The following is a 26,542-nucleotide window of genomic DNA, read 5'->3' on the forward strand; positions in this document are numbered from 1 at the left end:
CATGTAACGGTAATTTTGATTAAATTCCGATTAATTTAATCGACGATTTAAAATATCTATCGCTATCATTTAAATATTCCCTGCTCTGTCATGCCAACAAAAATAAAAATCATTAACCGTTTGGTCATTACTCAACGGCAAGTACCGAACTGGAAGTTAGTATTAGCAAATCTTATCATTATTTCTTATCATCATTATCGATTAATTTAATCTGAGTTTGGTTAAAAGGGTCACCTTCAAACTGTAAGGCTCTGCGCACAATGGAAATATATTAGGAATATCAAATATTAAAAATAAGAATTGGGAATAGTGTGATTAAACATAACGCACAATGGAAGAGAATAAAATATAAGATATATCCGGAAGAAAATGATTATATACAATTATATAAAATCATATATGAATTTTGACCATAAATGTGGTTACACATATGATCATATATGCTATACGAAAAAAATAATGTTATGTCATTTAATTAAATGTCGATATCATGTGCTGTTAGAAGCACAAGTAGCCGGAAACATTTACTTCGATTGTATTTGCATATAATTTGTAAACAACAGTACTTTTTCGTCGTGGACATACATGATTACATATAGTCATATATGGATAGATTTCACATATAATCTTTTTTCTCCCGGGTAAATATAACAACAATTATATTACATACAGCCTTTCATTTCATTCCGTTGTGTGAAAATACTTCCTAACTCCTATTTCTAATATTGAATATTTATTCTTATCCCCAACATGTCTTATTGTGCGCAGGGCCTAAGTCCGCGAGCGCATTCGAAAATATCGAGAAGATAATCGATCCTCCGAGGGGAGAAAAGAGTCGCACGCCGCTAGCCATCTGTCGTTCGACCATCGCTGCTCCCCGAGTTCGATTATTCCCAGTTATCGCCGTAATGGTAGTTGCTCGCCTCGTAAACACAGAGAAGTGACGTTCACCGCTGCACCTCCGTTCCCGTCTCGTGACAGGCTGTGAGACACGCGAGATCGCGTCTCCCGGATCCTCGCGTTCTCGACGAGCCCTTTTCTACACTTGAACGCGAAAGCCCGAGTAAAATCTATCGTAACAATCGAGCGATATGGCCGCTGTAGCTCGCGAATTCGTTCCGATCCGCAGGAACTGAGCTCTCACGAGCTTGTTCCTCAACCGACCGAGTGATCTCGTGGGACCGCTGCGTGGCGAATATCCCGGGTATTCCCGAGAGCGAACCTCTCAAGGACGATAGCTGTCGGTTTCCGATAATCAGGCATGCACTCGACGCACCGTCTCGTATCGTCGTCGCACCGTTGTTTGCCGGTGGTCGCCCTCGGATGAACGTGCATTCGTCGTTCAGTGCCGCGCCACCATGAGCGAGAAGACTAGAAAGGTAGTAACCAGGTTCCATCCGATTCACGGTGACAATATCGTCCTGCGCGAGGACAACACTGTGGCGGTACGTACTACGAGCTTCGCCAACTCTGTAGCCTTCAGCGAGAAGCCGCTGCAACCTGGGGAGATCTTCCTCGTGGAAATCGAGAAGACGGAGAGAGGATGGAGCGGACACATGCGGCTGGGTCTCACCCTGATCGACCCGGCTTCGGTCAACAATAACCTGCCACAGTACGCGATGCCCAATCTTGTCAGACTGGGCAACACATGGATCTTTGCCATAACGAGAAATCAGACTATTTGGGACTACACCGGCTATGGTTAATATCTGTAATCACCTGTAAAGTCCAAGGATTTATGTTTTTTTTCTAATAGCGAGTTCGGATAATTCTTCGTAGAATAGTTGACTTGTAGTTTTAAGACTATATTTTATACCCTAAATCTTTGTCTAAATCATCTTTTTTTTAATTCTTTTTCTTATTATTTATTTATCATTCATTATTATTCATAATGATTTATCAATTATAGATAACATAGCTTTTTAGTTTAAAACTTTAGATATAAGACAGTAATTGTACATCAGGATTTTAGCAAAATGAATGATTTGTAATTTTAAGATATTATTTCATGCTCTAAATTTTTGGCTAAATTATCATTCTTTCGTGTTTTTCTTTATACAATGGTTTGTCATCAATTACAGACAGAAACATGGATTTTTAGTTAAAAACTTTAGATACATGATAGTCATTGTGCTTTACTCAATTAAGATTCATATTCTGAACTCTCTTTTATCGATAAAAGCACCTTAAATATGTCTTCTTAACCAGTCAGCTGCTTTCTACGCAACTTTTATATACACTTTTATCGATGAAAGTGGTCTCAGAATATACTTAGACCATAGACTTAAGGTGTCGAACATTGAGACATTGTCTTAAGCCGATAAGTCAGCGATTCTGCCAAGACCTTTGCACAATTAACATTGCATTGGTACTGTATCTCTCATTAGCGTTATTTAGATACTGACTAACATTGTTCCTTCTCTGTTACTCGAGATGAGGGCATACCATCCAGAGAGAAGAAACTGGTCACGGACGGGGTTAACGTTCAGACATCGCGCGGTGTCATTCCCTACAGTCTTCTGAGACCGAACACGCTTGGCTCTTCCCAATATATATTGCCTACGGATGCTGGTAGTCGCATAGGTATCATGTACGTGCCACAAGCAGGCTCTGACAAGGCGGAGATGCACTTCATTATTAATGGCGAGGATCAAGGCGTATGCGGGAAGGATATCCCTTACAAGGCTGGCCCTTTGCGCGCGGTGGTGGACGTCTACGGCACCACGAAACAAGTTCGGATAGTTCAACTGTACGGGGGTGAGTGTCGACCGGTGAGATCAACGTCGGAAACGACGTCGGGACAAAGGCGTCTCTTTTTCGCGTTCCTCATCTTTTGTGTTTTCACAGTGTCGACCCTGCAGAGCGCGTGCCGCGACGCCATTCTGCAGTACACGAAGAGGAACGCGGTGAATCTGCTGCCGCTGCCGAGGTCGCTGAAGGACTACCTGTTGTACCAATCGCAATGAGAACCGGGTCACTCCCTTTCGCGGAGCGCGTCATGATCCTCTTTTTTCCTACTTCACACGCAGTGATATATCTCTCTTCATACATGGCATACGCGATTACGCATGTTCTGTTACAATTCAAGACTGACGACGGGTCGACCCGTTATGTTCGCGCACGAATTCATTCTTTTGTATACACGTGTCTTTTCTACGGATGGATGGATGGATTGTCTTCTCGTCGAACGTGAAATTCCCTTTTCCTCTCGCGCTTTCAATTGTAAATTCCCCCCTCCCCGGGAAGGGGAAACGGTAAATCGTCGTGTGTAAATAGTGTAACAAAATGTTTGTCTCGCAGGAACGAATTAAAGTAGAGAGAGAAAGAGAGAGAGAAGAAAGAAAAAAAAAATGAAGAAGCAACAGTCACAATCGACTCAATGTGATACAGCGAAAAAATTGTGAGGGCGGCGGGCGAACGCGCTCGCGAACGCACGCCGTAAAGTGATCATCTGTAGGGCATGCGTGTATAACGCCATATGTAGGACTTAAGGCATAATCTTTTCCATGGTTACTTTCGTTCCAGCGGATACACCTCGTTTCTCCGGTCACGGAGATACGGGACGTAGAGTTAAGTTTTGCAATTCACGCTGTTGTACGAACATGCGGGGAACGAATGAGATACTAATATAAAAGCGTCCAAAGGAAACCTGTTTTACAAAAAAGAAAAAAGAGAAGAAAAGAGAAGAAAAATAAATGTTCTTATGAAATAATTTATAAGATACGAGGAGGAGACTGATCATTGTGCAAACGGGGGCCTGTCCGATAAATAAATCCACACGCTATTTCCCGCATCTCACGCCCAGCGAAACGTAAAACTGCAGACCACGAAGACCGCCTCCCCTCCCCCCCCCCCCCNGCGAGTTATTTAGGACAATTTACTCGCTTATCAGCTTATGCGCGACAGATGCCGATTTTATTTTCGATCTTCGTTCTTTTTTTTCCGCAGCGATTTATACACTTAATTACTTACGTTATCACGAATTCGTCAGTGCTGATAAGTGCTTATAAATATTTATAAGCATTTGAGATAGCACATGAAGCTGTTGTTATTGTATTTATGAGTCCTTATAAGTACTTATGAATGCTTATAACACTAGTATGTTATTATATACTTGTAGATACTTATAAATATTTCCATACTTACACGTATACGTTATTCTCTTTGTACAACACACTCGGTGTAATGTCCTATCTTCTAAATTGATCGTTACTCGCGCAACAAGCAGGAGAAAGTAGGAATATGCGAGTACTCGTGTAATCTTCGCCCGTAATTGAGTAGGCTGATAAAGTTAAAAACAACGTTTATTTTTACATGGCGGCGAGAAACGAACCGGGCGAAATTTCTCGGGGGGAACTCTTGAACACTCTTGGGGGATCGTTGTTACCGTCATTGTCGTCGATACCGCAGGTTAACCCGTGGGCATAAGCAGGATCAGGATGATGATGTACGTGAGGATCACGCAGAAGAAGGACAACCATTCGACGATCGCGGCGAAGTGTCTCCAAGAGGACTCCTTCGTCCTCACCCCGGACCTCGGTACGTCCGGATTCTCTTCAGCCGCTGCGCCTTCGCCTGTTATCTTGGATTCTTCATCGTTCAGCAGCAGAAAACGACCGGCTCTGTTGTTCAAGACGAACGTCGTCGTGGACATGATCCAGCTCGGCGCCTCCATGCTCATGTCTTGCAGCTTGCGCAGCAGGGCGGTCAGGAGCAACACGAAGGTGGCCAACGCCAAGGACTCGCGGTAGAACAGCACTGGTAGGATAAAAAAACGTGAGAAACATAATCGGTTATCAGGGGTTTCGTTAATAATAACAACTAGATATAACTAGTAATAACTAGTTAATTAGGTAGAAGTTAAAAAGGTTTAATCCCTTAACGCACAGTTTTTTTGAGAAAAACCGGCCAAAAAAAAATCAATTTTTTTTTATGTAAAAAAATTGTTTTCTTTGCTTTCACATTGTTATTTTCAATTCTCGATTATATTCGAGTGTGAAAAATTATAGCAGCATAAAATACAACGCTGCTCGAATTATCTCGAGTGTGCACAGTTTGGCCTGTTTAGCGCGCTCGAATTAACTCGAGCGTACAAGTTAAGGGGTTAACTTAAGGCTGCGGAGTAATCGCTACGACTGTCCTTGTTTAATGACGTCAGAAACGAGAAAGCCAAGCGTGCCAAGATTTTTTGTGTTATACTTTCAGATAAAAAGATATATTCGCAAATTGACACTTGTGATCGATTCAGCACACTTGTAAAATTGGACGAACACTTTCTTTTTCTTGAATAGATATCTTTTTTATTAAATATGGACAGTCACAGCGACTACTCCGGAGCATTAACTTGGTTAAATTTATAAATGAGTCGACTTTTATCTTACATAAACTAATTATTTTAAAATGTATTAACTTTAACTTATTAATTTTTTTATAGAAATTAAAATAATTCATCAATATTAATTAAAAATAAAAATTAACTTATTCAACCTTATCAGTCACGTAATTTGAATCTCACTCACTCTATGTTTCTCAATCGCGTTCTAACCACGTCCAATATCTTTCTTTATTATTTACGATGTGATATAAATTTTTTAGGCAATAACTGTGATCACTCACTTATGTTAGGCGGGTTTACGCCGTTGTACGGCAACTGCCAATGCAGGTCGAATATGCAGAGTAGATGGCAGATGAAATTCACGCTCGCCACCGCTATTCGTTCCGTCGATCGCGAGTCCAGCCAAAGCACCGTGACAGTAAGCAGCATCAGAGCTGGAAGAGGAAAGAAGTGTCAGGTTTTGTGTTCATGCAAGTACAAAATGGCTTACCGATGGCCGGTGTGATGTAGGACGTATGACTGATGGCGTGATGCCGGCGCAACTTGAACGTGTAGACGATCTTCGGGAACGTGTCGTTCGGACAGCACTTGTACTTCTTCACCTGCTTCACCGCGTCTATAAACTTCAAGTCCCACAGCGAGTTGTTTTCGTAGCCGCTCATGTGAATCTGTAGAATGAATGAAGAAGAAAATGAAAGTTTAACGAGTGGAATTGAGAGGGTGATGAAGAGAGTAAGATTCGGAGGCCAAAGATCCAGAAAGTGATAATGATGTCAAAATGACGGAAAATAATCGAAAGATAAATTTTATAGTCATTTTCTCGTCATCTTGACATCATTCTCACGTCATTGTTATTTTATCTGTTCCATTTGGCTTGGTTGATCTGCGTACCCCGTTCCCGGTCAGATGGAAGTCGATTTCTTCGCCCGTGTACGACCATGAGCCGAGTGTGATGCGACATTTGTGCGTGTCGTAAGGCCAATAGGTGAAATCCGGACTACACTTCGAGATGTATTTCACGGCCGGCACGCAGGTGATGGAGCCCGAACTGAAGACCACGCACTCCGTTAGAGGCAGCTCATTTTGATCGTGCGACATGTCGCCACTGAAAGAAATTAAACGCGCGAGCAGTTAGCCTTAATTCGGCATATTTTTTTTCGTGACTGGACAAAACGCGATTTTAAGCCATGAAGGGAAAATTATCCGAACAGAACAAAAAGTCAACAATCAAACATTTCTCCAAGAAGTAGATCGTGTCGCTTATCAGATCATTGCACCTCACATTGTCACGTAGATTTTCTTCGTTTATATTTAATATCTTTCAATTAATATTTTTCAATGAATATATTTTAATTAACGCATTAAAGACCGCGTGCATGTTTTTGTGCGTTTCAACGGGCTAAAGATAAAGTTTCGAACTTTTATCAATTTTCCAATTTCACCCGGTCCTAGAAAAAGTTGGGAGAAAATCTACGGCCAGTAATGTGTTAGTATCTTTCGATATTAACGACATGAAGAGTGTTGACTCACGAATTGTAGACGGATATATCAGGCACCCAGATCTCCCAGGTCTTCACGTGGATGAAGTTGACTCCGTCGTAATCGCTCGGTGCCCAAGTGAGATGCAGGTCCGTCCAATACTGTGCCGATCAAACGTTTCATTAAAGTGTTAAAAAGCGACGAGACACGCGTATACAACACAAGCAAAATGACAATGTAGACTCACAATCGCCATCCAGCTGTGAAGCGTGAATATACCATTATATGTCTGCGGACAAAATTGATTAACATGACGGATTTAAAATTCATCGATATTACCTACACTCTGGGTAGAACAGAAAACGACTATAGAACTTATTTTTCGATCATTTTCACGTCATTTCCACGTCATTGTCATTTTCTGTTCTATCTGGGACGCTGTTATTGAACAATTAACGATCGTAATTGCGAATCGTAACTACAAATCTATATAAGGTATACAATTCCTCACGAGAGAGCGCACTCACGAATTCCATCAGTTTCGGCATCAGCTTCACGGTGACGTTCGTGACCGTTTTAAAGTGATCCGGTCGGGTGTTGGTGTCGTAATCGCAGAAGAGATCCTTCTTCAGGCGCAGTAACGGCGTTGTGTTCTCCAGATTCTTGCATCCTCGTCTTATCGCGCTTATTTCCGTGTCCTGCAGGATACTCAACGCGTCTGGAAAGATTGGTATTGCACCTCTGATCTCATCGTACCGTCTCAATGTAGATTTACGTTTCGTTTGAACAACAATTGTCTCATGATTCGATCGGACTTTCGTTTAGATGAGAGATACGATTAATGCCCCACGTACTGGATCGATGCTGCCAGAGGGCCATAAGAAGACCCAACACCCGTAGAAGCCGCATCTTGGTCAGCGAGAGTCAACGACGTTTCGCATTCGACTGATTGCCTTTTACGAGAATGGTGGATTTTCGTTATCGGACGCCCCGTGAAATTCGATCATCGCCGATACCGCCGGACGCCCCCGGGGTATCGATACGGTGATCTGCACGTTTCGCAACGAACTTGCGACTTATTAATTCGTTGGACTCGAAAACACAGTTTTAAATCCGAAAAGAACCTTGCCTATTCATATGCCCGGGTGGAACAGAAAATCACAATAACATCGAAATGACATGAAAATGGCGAGAAAATGATCGAATTATAATCGAAAAGTGAGTTATCACAGCTATTTTCTTATCATTTTAACGTCATCGTGATTTTTTTTTAATCTGGAATTCATTTATTTATTTATATTTATTTACAGGAAGAATTCCTTTGAGCCGACATAATTAGCATTTCAATACATAATAAGAAGCGTGACTTCCTTCTTAAAAATCATCAATATATAGTATAAATTTTTATTTATTTTATTTTAACTATCCGTGTGTTCCGATAGTCGTGAATTGATTGAAGAGTGTTGACGTTATCTATTATTTATAATCAGTGCAGAAACTGAATTGATTTTAGTAATGTAATTTCATAAAAGTATATGATATATATGCACACCTATGAGACTCACATGAGAATAATTATAAATTGTAAAGTTAATTACGATATAAACTAAATTTGATATTTATATTAAATGGTTAAAAATGATTGTCAATGCTTCTCAATCATCCACAGATCTATTTGACATCATGAAATTTTATGTAAACACGCAAATTTTAATATTATCTCTCTTGCTTATTCATTATTGATGATTATTTGAGTTACTGTTTTTAATATTTTTGAAAGATAATTTGAATGTACAGTAAATTTTTCAAGTCATATCAATTTCCGTTGGACGTTCTTAATAGTACTTCGTTAATGCTAATGTACGCGATTCGAGTCTCCTCGATTCGAAATTTTCGAATTAATCGGATCATAGGTTGCGTTCAGCGAAATAAGCGATCAATGAGCGATCAGTGATGATCTGTACTGATAGATCGCTTACTGTTGATCACTAAATTTAGATCAATTACGTTCACGAATTATTCAACAGTTGTACAGCTGTTGTGTTCGCTGAACGCAACCATAGGGATTCGTATTCGAATCGAATCAGGTGAGATTCTATTCGATTCGGATTCGAATAGTTCGCACATCTCTGCTCGCGGTGAGAAGCTCAAAGTGGGCAAGATTCATTATCACAAGTATTTGCAGTGTTCATTCGCTGCTGCGTCGGCAGACTCACTCACCTCTTCGGCGTCGTCATCATCATCATCATCATCATCGGGAACCATTTCTTCCTTGTATCTAAGACAACTTGTCTAGGAGGATTATGCGGCTGTTACGTACGAGAAATGTTTATTTCTATATCGTGTACACGCGGTAATTCCACAAAACATCAACATACCATAGAAATTACAACGAATACACGGCGCGTGCACCGCTTTTCTTCGTGCGTCGAATCTCGCACAAGTCTCGAAGCGGCATCGGCTCGAATTAGATTTGCGTCAGCGTGCGCGCTGGCAAAAATACAATAAACTTCTCTTAGTTAATTGACATTGCTCGGTGATATTTGTACCCCGATCGCGAGGCACGACAGGAAAGAAAGCGAGAGACCCCGTCGACAGATCCGTAAGAGATCGCATTCTCGGCGGGAATAACGTAGACCCGCGCAACGGCCTTGGGAATCTTTTCGAATGGTTTTCTGAAAGTCTTGTCCAGGTAGAACGGAAGATAACGTCAAAATGACATCGAATATTACACACTTAATAATATTCGAAAAATATTAGTTAACACGTTAGAAAAAAATAAGCGGTGTATAAATAAAAAAAGATAAATAAAAAATAAATACAAATAAAAAATTTATTTAAATATTTATATGCTATTCGTATGAAAATTTCTCTCTATTCTATCAAATTTCGTGGATATTTAACCAATTTAATAATTTTGATTAAAATATTTAATCCGCAAGTGTTGCAAATATTACAAAATGTTATTGCTGCATTACATTGTGAAAAATATTGTAGGTTGTACAATGATGTCCTAAAGAAATATCCTGAATTGAATTTGCCTAATTTTGAATAAAAATATCATTTTAAAATTTTATTCAGACAAAACCGTTATGGTAAATCATCTTAATGTCATTATTGCGAAATTTTCGTCAATTCGTGATACATTATCGTGCAATGTTACCATAGCTTGCCTATCGGGATACTTAAGATCGTCTTAAGTTCATCTCCAGGTACTATATGGATCGTCTCATTGGCTATAATGCATCTGAAGGTGAATTTGAGACGGTCTTGAATATAAAACCTGACTGTAGCCGGTATTCATATTCGGATGTTATATTTAAGACCGTCTTACGTTTATCTTCACATATTTCGTAGCCAATGAAATGAGCCGTACAGCATCTGAAAATAAACTTATCGCGGTCTTAAATATAAGATTCAACTATGAATATCCACCCATGCAGCACAGACGTCCTAAAGACGTCCTAAGGACATCCCTCGGATAAAATGTGCTATAGATTTTCTCATTTTGTTGACGTCACCGTGATTTTCCGTTCTACCTGGGCATCAGGTAGAACAGAAAAAAGCAATGACGTCAAGATGACGAGAGAATGGCAATGAAACTGATTTTTCGGTCATTTTGTCATCATTTTGCCGTCCCGTCATCTTCATTTTCCATTTTACCCGGGAGACCTCTCTGAACTCGGTACAACATTCTCAGCCGTAAAATAGCAGTGATCTTTATTGCGCTCTCACAAGCGGCGGTTACAACAACAAGTTTCACAGGTTCGCCCGGTTATCGATATACTCGTCGTCGTCGTCGGCGAACTTGATGCCGTCCTCGTTCTCGCGAATTAAATCGTAGAAAGTCGACTCGCGCGACTCCGTCTTCATGTCGCTCTCGACCCCGTAATCCGGGCTTTGGATCTCCTTCCTGGACAGGCTGATGTTCAGGTTGTCGGTGGTGAGTTTCTGCGTGGTCGCCGGCGAGCCGAGCCTCGGCCCCGAGAACTCGATCATCGGTATGTTCGTGCAGTCCGACAGTTGCCTGCCGGACTCGCGGGGTTGCGTGAACTGCGTGAAGTCCCGGTACTTGCCGGCCGTCACGTTCAGGTTCGACAGCAGGACATCCGAGCGGGGATCGTCCTTGGCACTTCGCAGGCCCCTGTCGAGCCGCTCCGTCGCGTTACCGTCCGTGTGACCGGGAGGCTTCGAGCTCGTCGTCGACCTGCCGGGGAATTTGTTCTCGTCCTTGAGGTAGCGCTTCTTATCCTCCTGCGAGGTATCCTTTATCTTTTGATTCAAATGCGACTTCGAGTTGGCGGGATCCTCCTGCTTCGACTTCTCCGGCTTGTCGTCCGACCTCGCCACGACGCCTTCGTTGATGTGCAAAAGGCTACCCGGCCGACTGCCGGCCCTCGTAGCCTCCTGATCCTGGCAGAGGTCAGATTTGCCGGCGTGCAGGCGGTTGGGAATAATGCATGGCGTTCTCTCGAGCGCGAGCTGGCTGCACAGGGACTCCTCGCTCACCCGGGTCCTGGAGTCCTCCAGGATCCGGTGGATCGGCAGCAGGCGTTCATTCAGCCGAGCCCTGCTCTCCCCGATGCTGTCCTCGGACACGGCGCTACCGCCCGACGACGAGTCGTTCTTGGACGACGACGAGGACGTCGAGTCCTGCCGGTTCTGCTCGAAGCCCAATCTGGCCTCCTCGGCGCCGGCGAGCTGCCGCATACGCTTGCGGTACTCGGCCGGCGTCAGGCTCGCGCCCTCGGTACTCTCCGGTAGATGGAACAACGCCGGGCTCGTCGTGCCTTGAAAATAATCCGGTCGATCCGCGGACGGACCTTCAGCATCCTCGGAGATCAACGGGGGAATCCATAGGAGAAAAGCGGGATCCATACCTAAGTAGGAGCCCGGCGCGGCGCCGGCGTTCGCGACGTTGTAATCGTAATAGTCCAGCTCCATGTCCGTCTCCGGATTCGTCAGACTGAACTCGGAGCCCGGGCCTTGGAGCAGTCGTTCGCGATTGCGACGGTCCTTCGTCTCCTTGCCGCTGCGCAAGGTCGACGCGCCCGATTGCGGACTGCTCGTCGACGAGTCCTGTCGGTGACCACGGTTATCGATTAGATCATAAGCTTGCAAGTTTCCTCCGTTAAAAAATTATCCCGTTCGGCAAAATTCTGCATTCCGTTAATTACTATAACTGTAGCGACGAGTGTTAAATCTCACCGACATTTCACCAGTTCAAACCTTTCTGCCCTCTCTTTAATCTTTTTAACCTTTAATCACTATTTTATTTCCGTTTTAATCTTTCCCATTTTCGTGTTTCTTACACATTGCAGCGCTCGAAATATATTACTGTTGCAGTTACGAGCGACGGCGTCTTAATTTCTAGTCTACACACGTAATCGGATTGAACGTCATCTACCTTGGACTGCAACGGATTAGACGCATAGCGATGAAGTCTTGCAATATGCGGACTGTCGTGGATGCCCGCTGTGCTTTGGCATCTCGTGTCGCCCGCTCGTGTCAGCTTGCTCGTCGCGGGACTGTCAGCTCCCAGAGTGCGTAACCTGCACAGTATGAGATGAATAATTGGAGATCTCTTGTAGAACACTCGATTTAATAAAAATGAAATTATTAGAAGTAATATCACGTGTCACGTGGTGACACCTGAAAACCTATTTCGTTCCTTTGTTTTTATATAGAAGCAGCAAATTTAATTATTAAAAAAAATTTTTTTATTTGTGATCAAGGTAGATTTTGGTCTAGATTTTGTTACTAAAATATAGTTTAGACTTTTGCCTTTCAGAAAATAATTTCTCCTGGTCACCACCCCTTACATACCCCCCAGCGGTAGATAAAAGGGAGAGATGGAATATAACTTTACAAAACACAGCTTTTAATTCATTGCCTCACCTTTTTAATTAATTAATTAAAAATATTAACAAGTAAAAAATTGAAAAACAATGATGAGGTATTGTTGCCAAAAATTTAAATCGTCGAAAATGATCATTCCCGTTATGGTATGATTCACCAGATGTACGCAATGTGTCACACAAAGTAGATGTTCCGACAATTTTTTCAAGGAAAACGGCTGATCGAAAAATCCTCATTTTAGAATTTTCGAGTTCCTTGGATCCCAATTAGCCTAAATCGGTACTTGAACCTCATGGATCTCAATATTTTTACAACACGTCCCGAAATGGGTCAACGTGGTTATAATCAAACATCGAACCGTTTACATCGACATTACATCGACATTACATCGAATCAGGTCAAATTACGTCATCTTCGCTGAACATGCCAAACTGATTACACTCACTTCACTGGCTGAGCATATTTTACTTCCGGCTGGCCAACTGCCATTATGGGCGACACTGTTCGCGGTGTTTCAGCAGCGTGCAGCTTATTCGGTATCACGTTTCTCTCGGTACAGCTCTCTTCGTTATCTTTGAACTTCAAGGTAGTCGAGCTCAGGCTAGTTTCGTCCTCGTATCTATAAAGTCAAGTAGATTTTACGATATGTAGATTGCGACAAAACCTTTAATGAATTGACGGTTCTCTCTCGTTGAAAGGAAAGCTCAAAAGAAATCAGAAATTAAAGTTCGTGTAGTCGAATATTAAAGTGTTCATTTTAATTGAAGCGCTAAGTTCATTTGCATATACACACGCATATAAAATTTTAATTAATCACAGCTTAATTTGAATACATTGTCTTGTTAATCAAAGTTTAATTCTTATTTAATTTTAAGTCTTCTATTTTTTCTGCCTTGATAAACTTGATGATGTCAGAGGCAATATGTGCAGAAAACATATGTTCAAAATTTTTGCGAAATACATCGAAATAAAAGGATATGTCCATAAAATGGCATATGTGATCGATTGAGCGAATTTACAAAATATCCAAAAACTTCCCTTTCCTTCTTGCTCGAATAATGATCTTAAATTATTTATACATACGTGTAAAATTTAGGGATATTATATCTAGATAACTAAATATATAAATTACATAATACTTATTAAATATAAATATTTCGCAAACATTTGTTTGGACATGCGTTTTCTCGGGTTTGACGTCATGAAACAAAACGACTAAAGTTAGGAGCCTGAGGGACCGGGGGCCTTAATTGTTGTAACATTGAGCGCAAGTCAGGCGCGAATTGTCACATACTCCGCCAGAGTTTCTGAACTATCGTAACCGTCCTCCACCGCGCAGGGGGCTAATTTGCGCTTCGACAGTCTTGGCGTGCACTTCCTCGGCAGTCCCACTAGAGACGCGACTTCCGAAATGAGTGTCGTAGAAGACATCGATTTCGCTCGTCCCACCATCGTGTGCATCGTGTCGCTGCATCCTGAATAACACACAAATTCTAACAACTACTCATCAATGCGCGTGGTTTCCCGACACGCGACGTTAATTCTTTATTATCGTAGAACATTCGCCCTAATAGAAATTGAATCTCGTCGAGATTTAGCTACGAGGTAGAACATTTATGTCTAACATTATTATTAGCCAGTAATGTAACGCTCACTCCTCCCAGTGGTTAAATAATAGCTAAGTGAATAAATCAGCTGATGGTTGAAGAAAGGAAATTACGAAATGAAAAATCTTAACTAACTGTTCGTTTGTTTACTCTATCACAAAAGACACATTTGTTTCAATTAACTTATTAAATCCAATGATTTAATCCATATTTTTCTCTGTATAGATTTTCCAGTGAATAATCTGCCAGCGACGAATTAGTAACGAGCTGGAAAATTTAATCTAGCTTGTACTAGCTAGATATTAGCTTCTGACTCAGGCTGGCCAGATTCACGGACATTTCTACGCGCGCGACCGACTCACCGGAATGCTCGCTCAGAGTGTCCAAGTCCTCCGCGATGTGGTACTTCCTGTATTTCAGCGCAAATTGCAATGCTAGAAAAATAGATATAAAGAATATGAGTATCAAAAGGGACGCTGTCGCCAGGTGTGCGGGGCCCCAGAAGAACCATTGTTCGACAGCGGGGGTGGTACTCGACTCCGACGGTAGCAACGCGGAGGTTTTGTTCTTCTCGTACAGCTTCTCTGGAAGGCGGATCGCCGGAGTTACTCGCACATGAAAGACTCGTTCTTACATTACTTGCGATTAAACGTCAATACTCGCGTCAATCAATGCCACTTACGGAACATACTTGCGTGACCCAGAAAACCACCCACGCAAGAGTCGCCCGAGGCAGTCAACCCGTCGCTGAAGAACTCGAGCAGCAGGTTTTGACCCGAGGAGAATATCGTTCCCGTCGGGGGCGTACTCTTGTCGAACGCGATGTCCGTCAAGAGGTCGGCGCTCAGCGAGTCGCCGTCGCGAGCGCGGAAGTATTGCCCCGGACACGGGAATTGCGTCTGATCCAGGTGCAGTCGGACCACGTAGTCCGACTTTGCCTGCGCAAATCGAGCGAATCTTTGTTAATGCAGTTCATTGTTGACCCAAAACCTAATCAGCCAGAACAGCATTGGTAATAATCGAATGTATCGTCGTTTACAAAAATTCGGAAAAATTATAAGTAAATTGGAAATAAATTTAATTAACAGTGTTTTAACATATTTTAAATTGATAAAATATTATTTTAATTTAAATTGTTCTAGGAGTAAATTATTAATTATTAATTAATTATTACTGTAAGTAAACTGGAATTAAGCCTGATAAAGTATATTTTTTTGCCTTAAATTACTCCAAGTAAATTAATTAATAATTATTCTAAATATGTTGCTAGTAAATTGGAAATAAATTCGGCTAAATGATTTTTTACTTGAAATTATTGCAAATAAATTATAATTATTAATTAATTCAAGTAAATTAGGTGTAAATTTAATACAACAATGTTTCTTTAAAACAGTACAGCGGGATATTAGGGCGAGATATTTGCATACCTGCAGTAACCAGAAGGAACGGCCGGGGCAGGCTTGAGTGTTCGCCGCCAGGATCCTGTTAAAAGTTTTCTCCTGAAAATTGATGATACAACCGCACCGGCACTGAACGCCAATTTGCGCCGTGACTTCCGGTCTCGCAGCCGCTAATGTCGTTCCGTGCCGGCACTCCCATCCCTCGGAGTTCCACGCCTCTTGGAAATCGATCCTGCCGCTGCCGCCGCACGATTCCGTCTCCACCGCTTTTCCCTGATTCATTTTATTTTGCGTTTTGTTTTGATTTTGCGCCTTCCATCTCGCGGTTTGCGTTTCGTCAATTTCACCGCGTCATGGGACCCACCTGGCAAAATTTCGCCCCGTACTTCGGGGGTGGCGTGTCGCAGAATCGATATCGATTGCGAATTCCGCCCACACAGGAGCTGCTGCAAGGACTCCACGCGCTCCAAGGACCCCAACCAGCCGCGTCGTTCTCTGTTTTAATAATTAATCATGAGAAGGGTGGAACGCACGACATGTCTGGAAAGTTGAGCACTCTCCCTCTTGACTCGGGGAATCTGAATTTCTTCAACGTATCCTCTCTCTCTCTCTCTCTCTCGCAATTGCTCAAAATCTCTGACAACATCTGCGTCTGAGAAATTTCATTCAGCGCGGTGTCTCCTTTTTCTATTAGAAATAGAATTTCAAGCGAAATAAAATATAAATAATTAAATTTAAATGAAATAAATTACATACAAATAGAAGATATTTTAAATAAAAAAAATATCAAAGTAAAAGATTGTACAATCAAAACTATAATAAACAATAAAAATAAGTTTATGCAAAGTTCGGTGATTAATTAAACACCTCAACACAGAATTGAACTCTTGCAGACACATAAGTTGGAACCATCTTCAGTCACTGTCGTAAATAATAATTGTTCGATTTTACAGTTTATAACGTGGCGCGCTACGTTATTCAGACCGTTCTTTATTTTTCGACCACTTGTGCTAGTTTAGCTCAGTTTTAGCGCAGTCCCAGTCCAAGAACAGAAAACAAACTCCCGGTGCCGCAGGGGTGATTGAATTCGCTGTTGACCCAAATCGATCGGCGGGATCGAGGAATCGCGGGGTTCATCGAGATGATAAAACTTGGCGCGGTCGCTCACATGGATCGCTCTATCTCGAGTGGCTGAGTTATGGGAGCGGTAAATCTACCGAGGGGTTGAGGGGGGTGAGGGAGGGAAGCGGTCGCTTTTAAACGAGCGCGTTTGCACGCCACTCACCCAGAAGCGGGAAGGTGGGTATGCACGCGAGCTTCACTTCCGCCATCGCGCCGGTGATCGCCTGGCTCACGTAGACGAAGCAGTACTCGATGAACTTCTCCGTGAAGATATCGCAGTCGAAGTTCAGCGAGTGTTTGCCGGGCGCCGCTTTCAGCTCCGCCACGTAGTGCAACGCGGACGGAGGCGCGAGGGAGCTCACGTCCGCCCGCAGACGGCCGTAGACGCGCACGCGATCGCCCTGAAGACGACACGCGGGGTACTGGAAGAGCACCGGTATGCCCGCCGATCCCTCGCACGGATAGACCGACCGCGCGTGCACGTTGAAGCTGAACTCCTCGGACCATTCCACCTGCGAGTGCGAAGGGACAGCCCTTTGTAAATTGGCTCGTTGTTCTGCGAATGCACGCGCACGCAGAAAAAAGTCTGGTCGCATTAACCAGAAAGAAAACAACGCGTTGGAGGAAGCAGAATTTCTGGTTCTTATGGCCCAAATGTGGCCTTACGACCGGAAATTCTGCCTTCCTTCGAAATGCATCTGGTTGTCCCGGTTGGTACGATCAAATTTTTACAATTTTCTTCGATTACATAAGTTTACAGAAAAAAAGGATTTTTTAAATACGTTTAATTCACGCTTAAGTTCCAATGATTCAAGGAGACGAGAATCAACGACTACCTTGATGTAGGCGCTCGTGGTCGGCGCGGAGGGGTTGACGTCGGATGCCTTCAGTCTGAGCGCGTAATTGCCGGCCAAGCCGAAAAATTCGCACTTCAGCTTGATGACCTTGGGCGAGGTGAAGCCGTTCACTTCTTCGTAGTAGAGCACCTGGTGGAGATCGGAGATTATGTGTGCGGGGAAATTAAAGAAGTTCGGCGAAGTTATCGCTTAGCGAACGGGGCAAAGTCACTGTCTTCCGTGCTCTTCTCTTCGCGCACTTGTTACTCGCTTCATGCGCCCGTTCGGCCGTATTAACACTTACTTGCGTGCGACTGTTGTTCTGTGGGTCGCATGCGGCCGCGGTGGTGCCGCAGTAAATGAGTTGCAAAATATAAGCCGCTACCGGAACGCCATTGGCAGGTACACACGAGATTCCATTGTACTTTATGGTCGCAACTACCGGCTGACTAGGATATGTACCGAAGTGTTGGGATTCCAGAAGCAGAGAAGGGGTTGGCCACTTTACGTCTAAGGCACTGCTCATCTGTGCGCGTTTCACTCGAGTTAGACCTTCCGATTTTTCATCGTGTCCGAGGGAGTCAAATTACATCGACGTAATTCATGTTTCACCATTGCTTGGAAACTTTGTTTGAAGGCTCTTCTTCGCCGCAGTCCTCTTGCTTGGTGACGAAACGAGAAAACGCGCGTCCAAAATACTTGCGGAGTACTAAATATTACTTTTGCGAAATATTATGGTATAATTGATTATAATAAATATTATAATCCCTTTTAAATAAATTTTTCTTTAACTCTACCTAACTAATGAATAAATTTATTATGGATCATAATTATTATTATGGTCTATAATTTATTGTAGTAATAAAACTCAATATAATAAATCATATTATAATATTATAATATTTTTTACATGTCCAGAATTAAATATTCATTTAGCGTGGAAGATTGATTCATCATGTGCATTTGAAAAATTTTACGGCTATTTATTGAGATTGTTAAAATAAAGAGAAATATTTCTCGGAATATTTTACAAATGTGCTCAATCGATCAGGATTCCGCGCGAATTTTGGTCATGAATTTTCTCGCTTCTGACGTCATTAATCGAGCTGGCTGCGGCGAAGGAACAGAAGCCTTAAAATTGTTTCGGTAATATTCTTTTCTTTCTTTCTTCCTCCTTTTCCTTTTCAATTCTGTGCACTAAGTTCCCGATGCGGTATGAATAATGCCCACCTCAATTTCAGGCAGCCCAGCAATGGCAGTGTGTCTGGCAGCCACCGTTGAGAACTTCTTGTACTGAAGTCGTAGCGTATAAACTCCGCCGCGCGAGAAGACACCACAGGGTATTATCACAGAAATATTCTCGCCCCTATGCGGCAAGGTATCCAGGGGGAAATCACCGATCAATTCCGACGTGAGGCCGTCGACGTATAGTGCTCTGAAATGAAGCGCGCCAACGAAGAGCGATGCTCAATTCAAATTCTAAACTCGTGCCGACGTATCTCGCGTCTGCGCGCGATTTGCGGGGAGGATATCCCGCTCTTTCCCTTCCGACGTTGAAATCTTTTTTTCACACGCTGTTCCTTTCATCCGGATCTCCAATAGGTATAAAGTAAGCCTTTAGCTTTATTGTAGCGTAAATTGTAATTTAAATTAACACAATTATAGTAATATAAATTGTAACTTATATTAACATAATTGTAACATAAATTATAACTTAAATTGTAATTTCTAGTAGAAAATTTTCAGGCCTACCAGACATTGTGATTTCTAAGATTTTTGCGTTATTTTGGCAACTTTTGGCAGGGTGGAAAACGCCTTTTGTTGCAAATTATATTACATTTTATTGCTTTTGTGGTAAAAGGCCAAAGGCTTACTATATTTATTGTAAATCCGGATTTAATCATCTCACGGGAAAAGAATCTCAGTTCTTGTAGCTGAATAGGTTCCAGATGAAAACCCGATGACAAGAAATGAAAACTCGGTGATAAGAAGTGGTATACGTGTTACTATAAGTGAAAATATTCGCGTGAACATTTAGCTACAGCTAAGAGCTCCATTCGAAAAAAAGGACAGCTTTATTTCAATCGGCGAAATTTGATTAAATCCAAAGAAATCTGTTTTTCTTCGCAGCGCGAGATCGTGTCTCGCGATCGCGGACAGTTAATCACGGAGCGGGGCGATACGTTACCCCATTCAGGTAGCGCTCGTTAACGCTAATTTATAAGGGCCTTAGAGGGATGCGTGTAGACGCTCGGGGGATGCCGTGAGGCTACGTGCGTGTTCGCATTTACGATTCTTTCAGCATACCTGAGCACGAGCGGCTCATGAACCGTAGTGGCTCTCCCCTCCTTCGGATCGATCTTCTTTTTCTCATCTTTTCTTGTGTCGTTTGTGACTGCGATGCTCGCGGCTGCCGTGGAGGATTCCGTCTCGAGCGAGTCCAAGATTAAAACGGTCACGTCGCCGGATAAAGCCGTGTGAGACGGGGGAGCGACTACTTTCAGCAGTATCGGCTCCTTCGCGTCTGTCATCGATCTCGCGATACCTGAAACCGGCGAACGCCCTGTGAAATCGCATCCGCATTCTCATTTAATGAACGCGCCTATCAATTCGTTTGCAATGGAAACACGCGAATGCAAAACGCAATGCTACGCTCTCGGCGGCCACGCTAGTTTCACTCGGCCGCACTTCCGTTAATTAATCCAATTACAAAGCGCGTCCGTCAAGTTCGCGAGCTTAGAAACGGGCTTAGAGGCGCGCGAACATTAAATTTAATCATCATTACCGCATCTCAGGAGGAGGATAATTAATAATCCCAGTGATGGCCGTGCGGATGTCCAACTCATGTCCAGCTCTTCATCGATGGCTGCCAGGGCCGAACCGAGATATTTCGGCGCCCCGGACAGGAATTCCGCGCCCCTATGATGCTGAGGGTGACAGAGGGGAGACGGTATTGAGAATTTCGGCCGGGTCGATCATGCTAAAAGTGCATCGGCATATTACAAGTAGCGTTTACGGCGATATCGCGGTCGCTTGATCGGCGCGCGGAATAAATCGGGACAAAGTGGAGCGTGCTGGGGAGATTACATTGAAATAAGCCGAAGTAAAACTGGGGAATAACCCAGATTACGTCACACGAGTCGGAACAACGAATGCGTTCTTGCAGAGAGCTCCTGAAATATTTTTAGCCCCGGCGATAAGCGTCGCGCATGCGATCGCGGCATTGTGCGCTCTGCAAAATGACATATCGTTCTTTGACCACGTTTCTAATTTCCAACGCTGAGAAAGACGTCTTTGAATAATTAACGGCAGCGCGAATCTCGCGTACGGAACGTCTCAATGGAGCCTTCCGGGTGAACTCTCAGACGGCAGAACGCGCGAGCCTACGTTAAAATTTTACGCTTTCTAATTTAATAAACGTATAGGTAGTAGTATTTCCATCAATATGCGGTTAAAATTTAATAGGATTCCTAAGAAAACGGTTTTACGGACCGATTACTTGGAAATCATCAAAACTTCGACTCGGGCGCGGCGGACGAATCGAGACGGACGGAGGAACAATTAATTCCGAATTAATTTCAATTATCAACGCGCAATCGTCGCGAGGGATAACGCGAGATAAGTATCGGTGACTTGGCGGTCTCCCTGAAATGCAAAGCGGAGTTGGTGGTGACATAATTTCGCTCCGGGCCGACGATCAAAGTCGCGTTTGGCGGCGTGAACGCGAAGGCTTTCGCGCCCCCGCTTCGCTTCTGAAAATCTGCAGCCCTGTATAATTGCACGTGTTGCACCCTCGTCGCCGTAGCCGACCCCGCGTCGCTTCTCGGAGGGAAATCGAAATCGGGCATCGTCCTTTCCGTCCGTATCGATCGGCCGCGTCCCCCGTGTGTGCACCGTTTCAGAAAACGCGCGTATACGTCGTGCGTCCGCGCGACCGCATCGGGGGATACGATTATATTTTCTTCCCTCTCTTTTCTCTCTCTTCCCCGTTTTTCTCTCTCACTATTTTAATTCCCTTTTTTCTTTTTTTTTTAACTAACACGCGAAGCTTAATGGATAACACGGATAACGCGTTCGCCGGCTTGCTGAATAATGCATTTAATGTAGAGAGTCATATTCCCTTCTCCTCCTCCCTCTCCATCCACCTGCCATCCATCGCACGCGTTTAGCGCGAATTACGGCGACAACCCGCGCGAACGCGAGCGTAGATCGCGGATTTTAATTGTGAGTACACTCTCGTGTTGCACATTGTCGCTATCGCGTGTCTCGGGTACTCTTACAGATGGTATTTCGTGTAAACGTTCCTTCGATTGAACACGGAAACAGAGATATCACGCATGAACATTATTTGTGGAAATTCCTATCTTCTCTTTCATCTCTCTCAGTATTTTATTCCGGAAAAACGCGCTCGAACGGTATATTCGTTACTCATTACTCACAGAGAAAGAATTAGCGGTAAGAGCTAAAATAAGGACAGCTAATGTCGTTACTACCACAACTAAATTGACTACACAGAAAAAAGATCAGTCCTAAATCAAGAATAGATATTCTCATGTATAAGCAAGAATATTATCATCTTCTTGGAAGATGTTTAATCTTGATTTGATTGCATTTGTATTGATGCAAATATTACTTGAATTCAACTAATTGTCAAGTTAAATTGTCAAGTTAATAAAAAAAATGACCGCAGATGTATTACAGTCATTAGTCGGGTATCAGCAGTCATAAGAAAGAACAGATCTTAAAGTGACGGTTGGTTCTGGCAAATTGTTGATGTTTGTCTGGAAAACGGGTATGCATCGGAACGGAGCAAACAAACACAATATATGTCCGTATGTCAAACAGCATTTGGGATCGCATCGATAAGAGGAATACAAACATCATTATGCAACTCGGTGTTTTACACTCGGTGTTTTATATCGTATCAATTCATATCGTATCGTATCAAAGGAACACAATAAAAGATCTAATGAAGATTTAATGTAGAACAAAATTTTATTTTAAACTAAAATTTCGACTTGGTTAATTTTTCCTCTGAGTGCACATGAGAGTTGCGAACAGCGTTATTTTTCACGCTCGCTAGTCAGATGCCTCGTCTTTAGCACCGAAGACACGGTCGTAGTGTGAGAAGCTAAGTTCTTCATTGTCGCTTACGTCCACCAAATATTTGCGCATATCTGTGAAAGACCTGACTGGTCTCTGCGGGGCGCCTTGAACCCCCCGGGGGATTCTTTTCAACGCGAAACAAAAATTGATCGGTGGACCCTTCCATAAATGCGCTCGTTAAAATCGGGGATTTCCCGTTGTCTGCGTCCCCTTGATAATTTACGAGAGACGCGCGACCTACGCGTGAACTTTCTCCTGGTCGAAATATCGAAGAACTACGGAAGAATACTCTCGCGAAACTATGCCGTTGCGGAAAAATATCTTTCGTAATTTTCTTCTACGGTTGTGATATCTGTCGGAATTGAGAGCAGAGATTTTGACATATCGTGCGCGTGTGCGTGTGTGTGTATGTGTATACAGAGAAAATAAGGAAGACTGGGGCGTATTGTCGCACTTTTTACATACCGTTTAAAAAAAGATACGTGCAATATTTCATAATATCATTTTTAGTTACACATTAATGTAACATATAAGAATAAACATTTCATTTGAGTCAACTTATCCGAACGGTCATTTTGAATAGAAGAGATTCTACTTCTAAACGTTGCTGCGATAACGGTTAAACTAAAGTTAGCTAATTTGGGAAAAACTAGCTAAAACTATCATATTGAGACTACAGAGAAATTGCGACTAGTAATTCCAAAACCAACGGAACGATAAAAATAGAGACAGGGAGAAATTTGCTCACGTCCAATTTTTACAAAATATTTTTCGTAAATATTACATGCAATGCGTTAGCCATGAAGCCATTTCGTACACTCAACTAACACGATATCAACAACCTACATTATGGAGGAGAATATGCTTCTTTATTTATTAAGTAAGATATAAGCTTTGTGACAACTAACCCATGTAACTTCTGACCCCGGTCCCCTACGCGATTTTCTTAACATTAACATCAGTTTCCTTACTTATCCGTCATGCACGGGGAAAAGAGATCGGGTGGATTAGCGCGACAGTGAACAAGCCTAACAACGCGTTTTCGTTGAAGGAAACCGAATATTTTATTTTCATCGCCGAATTTTGGCTTACAAAAGGCCAGAAATTCCTTCTTCTTCAATCAAAACGCGCTTAGTTCCTTTAATATCGTTATGATTTAACCAATCTTTTTTTTCCCTCGTGGCAAGTTGTTATCAGCATGCATAGTTCTTTTCAATTTGTCTCGCGTCGAATAACTTTGCGAGTGACTGACGATGAGGATGATAAATGATAGCCAGTGCACGTAACCCGCGTGTCGGAATGGCGTCGTATTCGGATCGATTATGCAATTGGAATAATAATTTCGATGTGCCGCATGCGAGACAGAGAATAACGACCGCGCACGGGGCGGACATGCGTTTCTTATCGGCGGAGGGCACGCGTGGTGATTAACATCGATATGTCGCGGAGATAAGAATCACCCCTCCGTCGGAAACGCGACGACGATTCGGGACCCATGTCGAGTGTCCCGAAATACTCGAAAAACTCAAATCGCGAGACACGCGCGGGATGTATAAATCGACCAAAGATTCGTCGATCTAGATCAATTCTTATCAAGTGCACCGTAAATAACTCTTCGAAACAACACAAAAACGCAAGAAATGTTCAAATGACGCTCTGCGTATATTAGGCACAAATTGGGAAAAAATGAATATATGTGAATTAAATATGAATTTTGTGTTTATGACTATGTAATCATATTATATATGTCCACGTGAAGAAAATGTTTTGTGAAAACAATTAAAATAATTACTTATGTTTATAGCAGTCCATGACGCCGACGTGTTATTGAATGAAACTATTCTTTTCTTTTTTTCATTCAACATCCTTTCCATACACACATACATATATACATATTAAAAGTTGATCTCATGTTTCGCCAAACATCCGAAACTCCTTAACACAAACGAGTGACGGTGAAGGAAGACAGTCGAAAGACGGTAGAAAAAGACTAAGATATTTTTCAAACAGATGTCAAACGTTGTCAGCGTACCTCGTTTACGTAATGGCTCTATCCCGACACGATCCGCATCTTCCCCGGCGCGACTAGCACCCCGCGGATCAGTCGCATAAGGAAGAATCGCAGAACGAGCACACAGTCGCCGCTTCTGCGAGCTGATCGATCTCGCCTTTCATCGATCCCACGCGCAGTAGCCGCGCTGACTACTACTACGACGACGATGACGACGACGACGGCGGTGTCAACAATCAGCCGTTTTGCCGACCGCGAGACGTCGGAAGGACGGCGAGGGCGCGCGACTACTCCGCCGGCGACCTTCTGGAATCGATATCGAGAGCCCGGCCGCACGCGAAATTGCCGGCTCGCCTATCCACGCCGTACAAACACCCTCGCGCGCATCCCCGCGCCGAGGGTCGCCCCCCCCCCCGGCAACCCTCCACGGACGCCGAAATTATCCCGCCGTCGAAGGAGAAAGAACGTCGGCGACAAGCTTATGGCAACTGCAGCGCCGGGAAGCTGACCTGATCGTTTTCACACTCGACCGCTCTTCTCTCTCTCTCTCTCTCTCTTTTTCACTTCTCTTTGCGAAAAAAAAGTAAATAACGAGAACTCTCTCCGTTCTCGATTTCTCTCGACGATGACGTTGAAACTTTGCGTTAAATTTTTGGGAACAGGTCTACAGCGGCGTGACCGCTCAGATTAACAGGTCCATAGGAATTCCCGAATTCCTCGAGGACCGTCGTCGGCTGGTAACAGGCTTAATGACACGCTGATGACAGGCTGATGACACTGCGACGATCAAACGATTGACCTCGCAAATGAAATCTTCATCTCCCTTCGCGACTTCCCGCGGAAGATATCATCCGGGTATCAGCGGTGCTCTTCGCTCTCGGGTCGTTGCGAGGGCTCCGGAGGAATCCGGCCGATGTTTCGGCTCGCTGAGCTCTTCGCGAGATCTTGCTCGCCGGCGAGGAATCCGGCGGAAACGCGCAACTGACAGCAACTGCGTCGGGACAACGCGCACATCGCGACTAAAGCCGGGGGCTCGCCGGCCACCCTTCTCGCCCTGTCGGCCTCGCACCGCCGCCCGCACCCCGGTCGTGCGTCGGGGTGCGCCTTGGGGGCGGGCATTATGACAGAAGGTTGGCTTCTATGAATGAATGCCCGATCTATACGGCGCCGTTGCGTGTTTTTGGTGCCAGGAAGACGGGGACGATTTGCCGGCGGGCTCGGCGATCCGATCGCGCCTCGTGGGACCTCCGGAACGGTCATTGGGACGCGATGGTGGAGGAGAGCTGCGCGAGGGTGGACGCCAGCAATATCGGCGCCTCTCGCGCGATCCTGAAGGGAGGACATCGCTGGTTTCGCACGAGAACGGCCGATGTTATTTCGCGCAAAGGCAGCGGGAGGGGGAGGATTACGCGTGTCTCGCGTGTCATATCCGGTCCTCCGTCCCTCCACGGTGCGATATCGAACGTTCCCCGAGATCTGGAGTAAATGAGAAAATAAGGCTCCGTGGCACACAGAAAAATAACATTCTATTGCTGAGAAAAACTAAGATTAACTCCGTTTGCTTTCCTTCTTTTAAGGATGCGTCGTCCGTAAGTCGGGATAATGAAAAATTTATGAAAAATTACAAGTTGATCTACATTGACAGTGATTTAGTGCTTAGCTCAATAGTTATTATTATTATACTTTAAAGGAGGTTGCAGGGTGAAGAAATGAGTTTGACAAGAATTCGATGAAACTTGCGAGAGCTAAGTTATTTGTAACTGAAGTTGACACTTTTTATATGTGTT

General features: G+C 43.5%; 3 protein-coding genes across 5 annotated transcripts; 1 reads left to right on the forward strand and 2 right to left on the reverse strand.

Annotated features, from left to right (window-relative positions):
* The first annotated feature begins 867 nt into the window (after positions 1-867).
* On the forward strand, positions 868-3,723 carry LOC106740970 (neuralized-like protein 2). Its single transcript, XM_014612504.1, has 3 exons — positions 868-1,701; positions 2,434-2,757; positions 2,848-3,723. The coding sequence occupies exons 1-3, from the start codon at positions 1,359-1,361 to the stop codon at positions 2,964-2,966; spliced, it is 786 nt and encodes a 261-aa protein (XP_014467990.1). The 5' UTR covers positions 868-1,358; the 3' UTR covers positions 2,967-3,723.
* Positions 3,724-3,864: 141 nt separating this feature from the next.
* On the reverse strand, positions 3,865-7,723 carry LOC106740963 (neuronal acetylcholine receptor subunit alpha-3-like). Its single transcript, XM_014612491.1, has 8 exons — positions 7,669-7,723; positions 7,342-7,532; positions 7,062-7,103; positions 6,866-6,975; positions 6,227-6,440; positions 5,826-6,003; positions 5,617-5,769; positions 3,865-4,758 (listed from the first exon to the last, which is right to left on the reverse strand). The coding sequence occupies exons 1-8, from the start codon at positions 7,721-7,723 to the stop codon at positions 4,412-4,414; spliced, it is 1,290 nt and encodes a 429-aa protein (XP_014467977.1). The 3' UTR covers positions 3,865-4,411.
* A 1,893-nt stretch (positions 7,724-9,616) lies between these two features.
* On the reverse strand, positions 9,617-25,077 carry LOC106740996. 3 transcript variants are annotated; one of them, XM_014612565.1, is made up of 16 exons: positions 24,777-25,077; positions 20,424-20,565; positions 19,946-20,183; positions 18,869-19,073; positions 17,943-18,164; positions 17,639-17,788; positions 16,966-17,314; positions 16,045-16,175; positions 15,708-15,953; positions 14,963-15,218; positions 14,643-14,864; positions 13,968-14,148; positions 13,119-13,292; positions 12,222-12,366; positions 11,695-11,893; positions 9,617-11,604 (listed from the first exon to the last, which is right to left on the reverse strand). In XM_014612565.1, the coding sequence occupies exons 2-16, from the start codon at positions 20,482-20,484 to the stop codon at positions 10,574-10,576; spliced, it is 3,810 nt and encodes a 1,269-aa protein (XP_014468051.1). In that variant the 5' UTR covers positions 20,485-20,565; positions 24,777-25,077; the 3' UTR covers positions 9,617-10,573. The 3 variants fall into 3 exon arrangements, with proteins under 3 accessions (XP_014468051.1, XP_014468036.1, XP_014468043.1); XM_014612550.1 differs by having other exon boundaries at positions 9,617-11,893; XM_014612557.1 differs by lacking the exon at positions 24,777-25,077 and having other exon boundaries at positions 9,617-11,893; positions 20,424-20,657.
* Positions 25,078-26,542: the final 1,465 nt, after the last annotated feature.

Source organism: Dinoponera quadriceps, unplaced genomic scaffold, assembly GCF_001313825.1.
Source record: "Dinoponera quadriceps isolate SergipeBrazil2010 unplaced genomic scaffold, ASM131382v1 scaffold169, whole genome shotgun sequence".
In the NCBI taxonomy this organism is placed as follows: domain Eukaryota; kingdom Metazoa; phylum Arthropoda; class Insecta; order Hymenoptera; family Formicidae; genus Dinoponera; species Dinoponera quadriceps.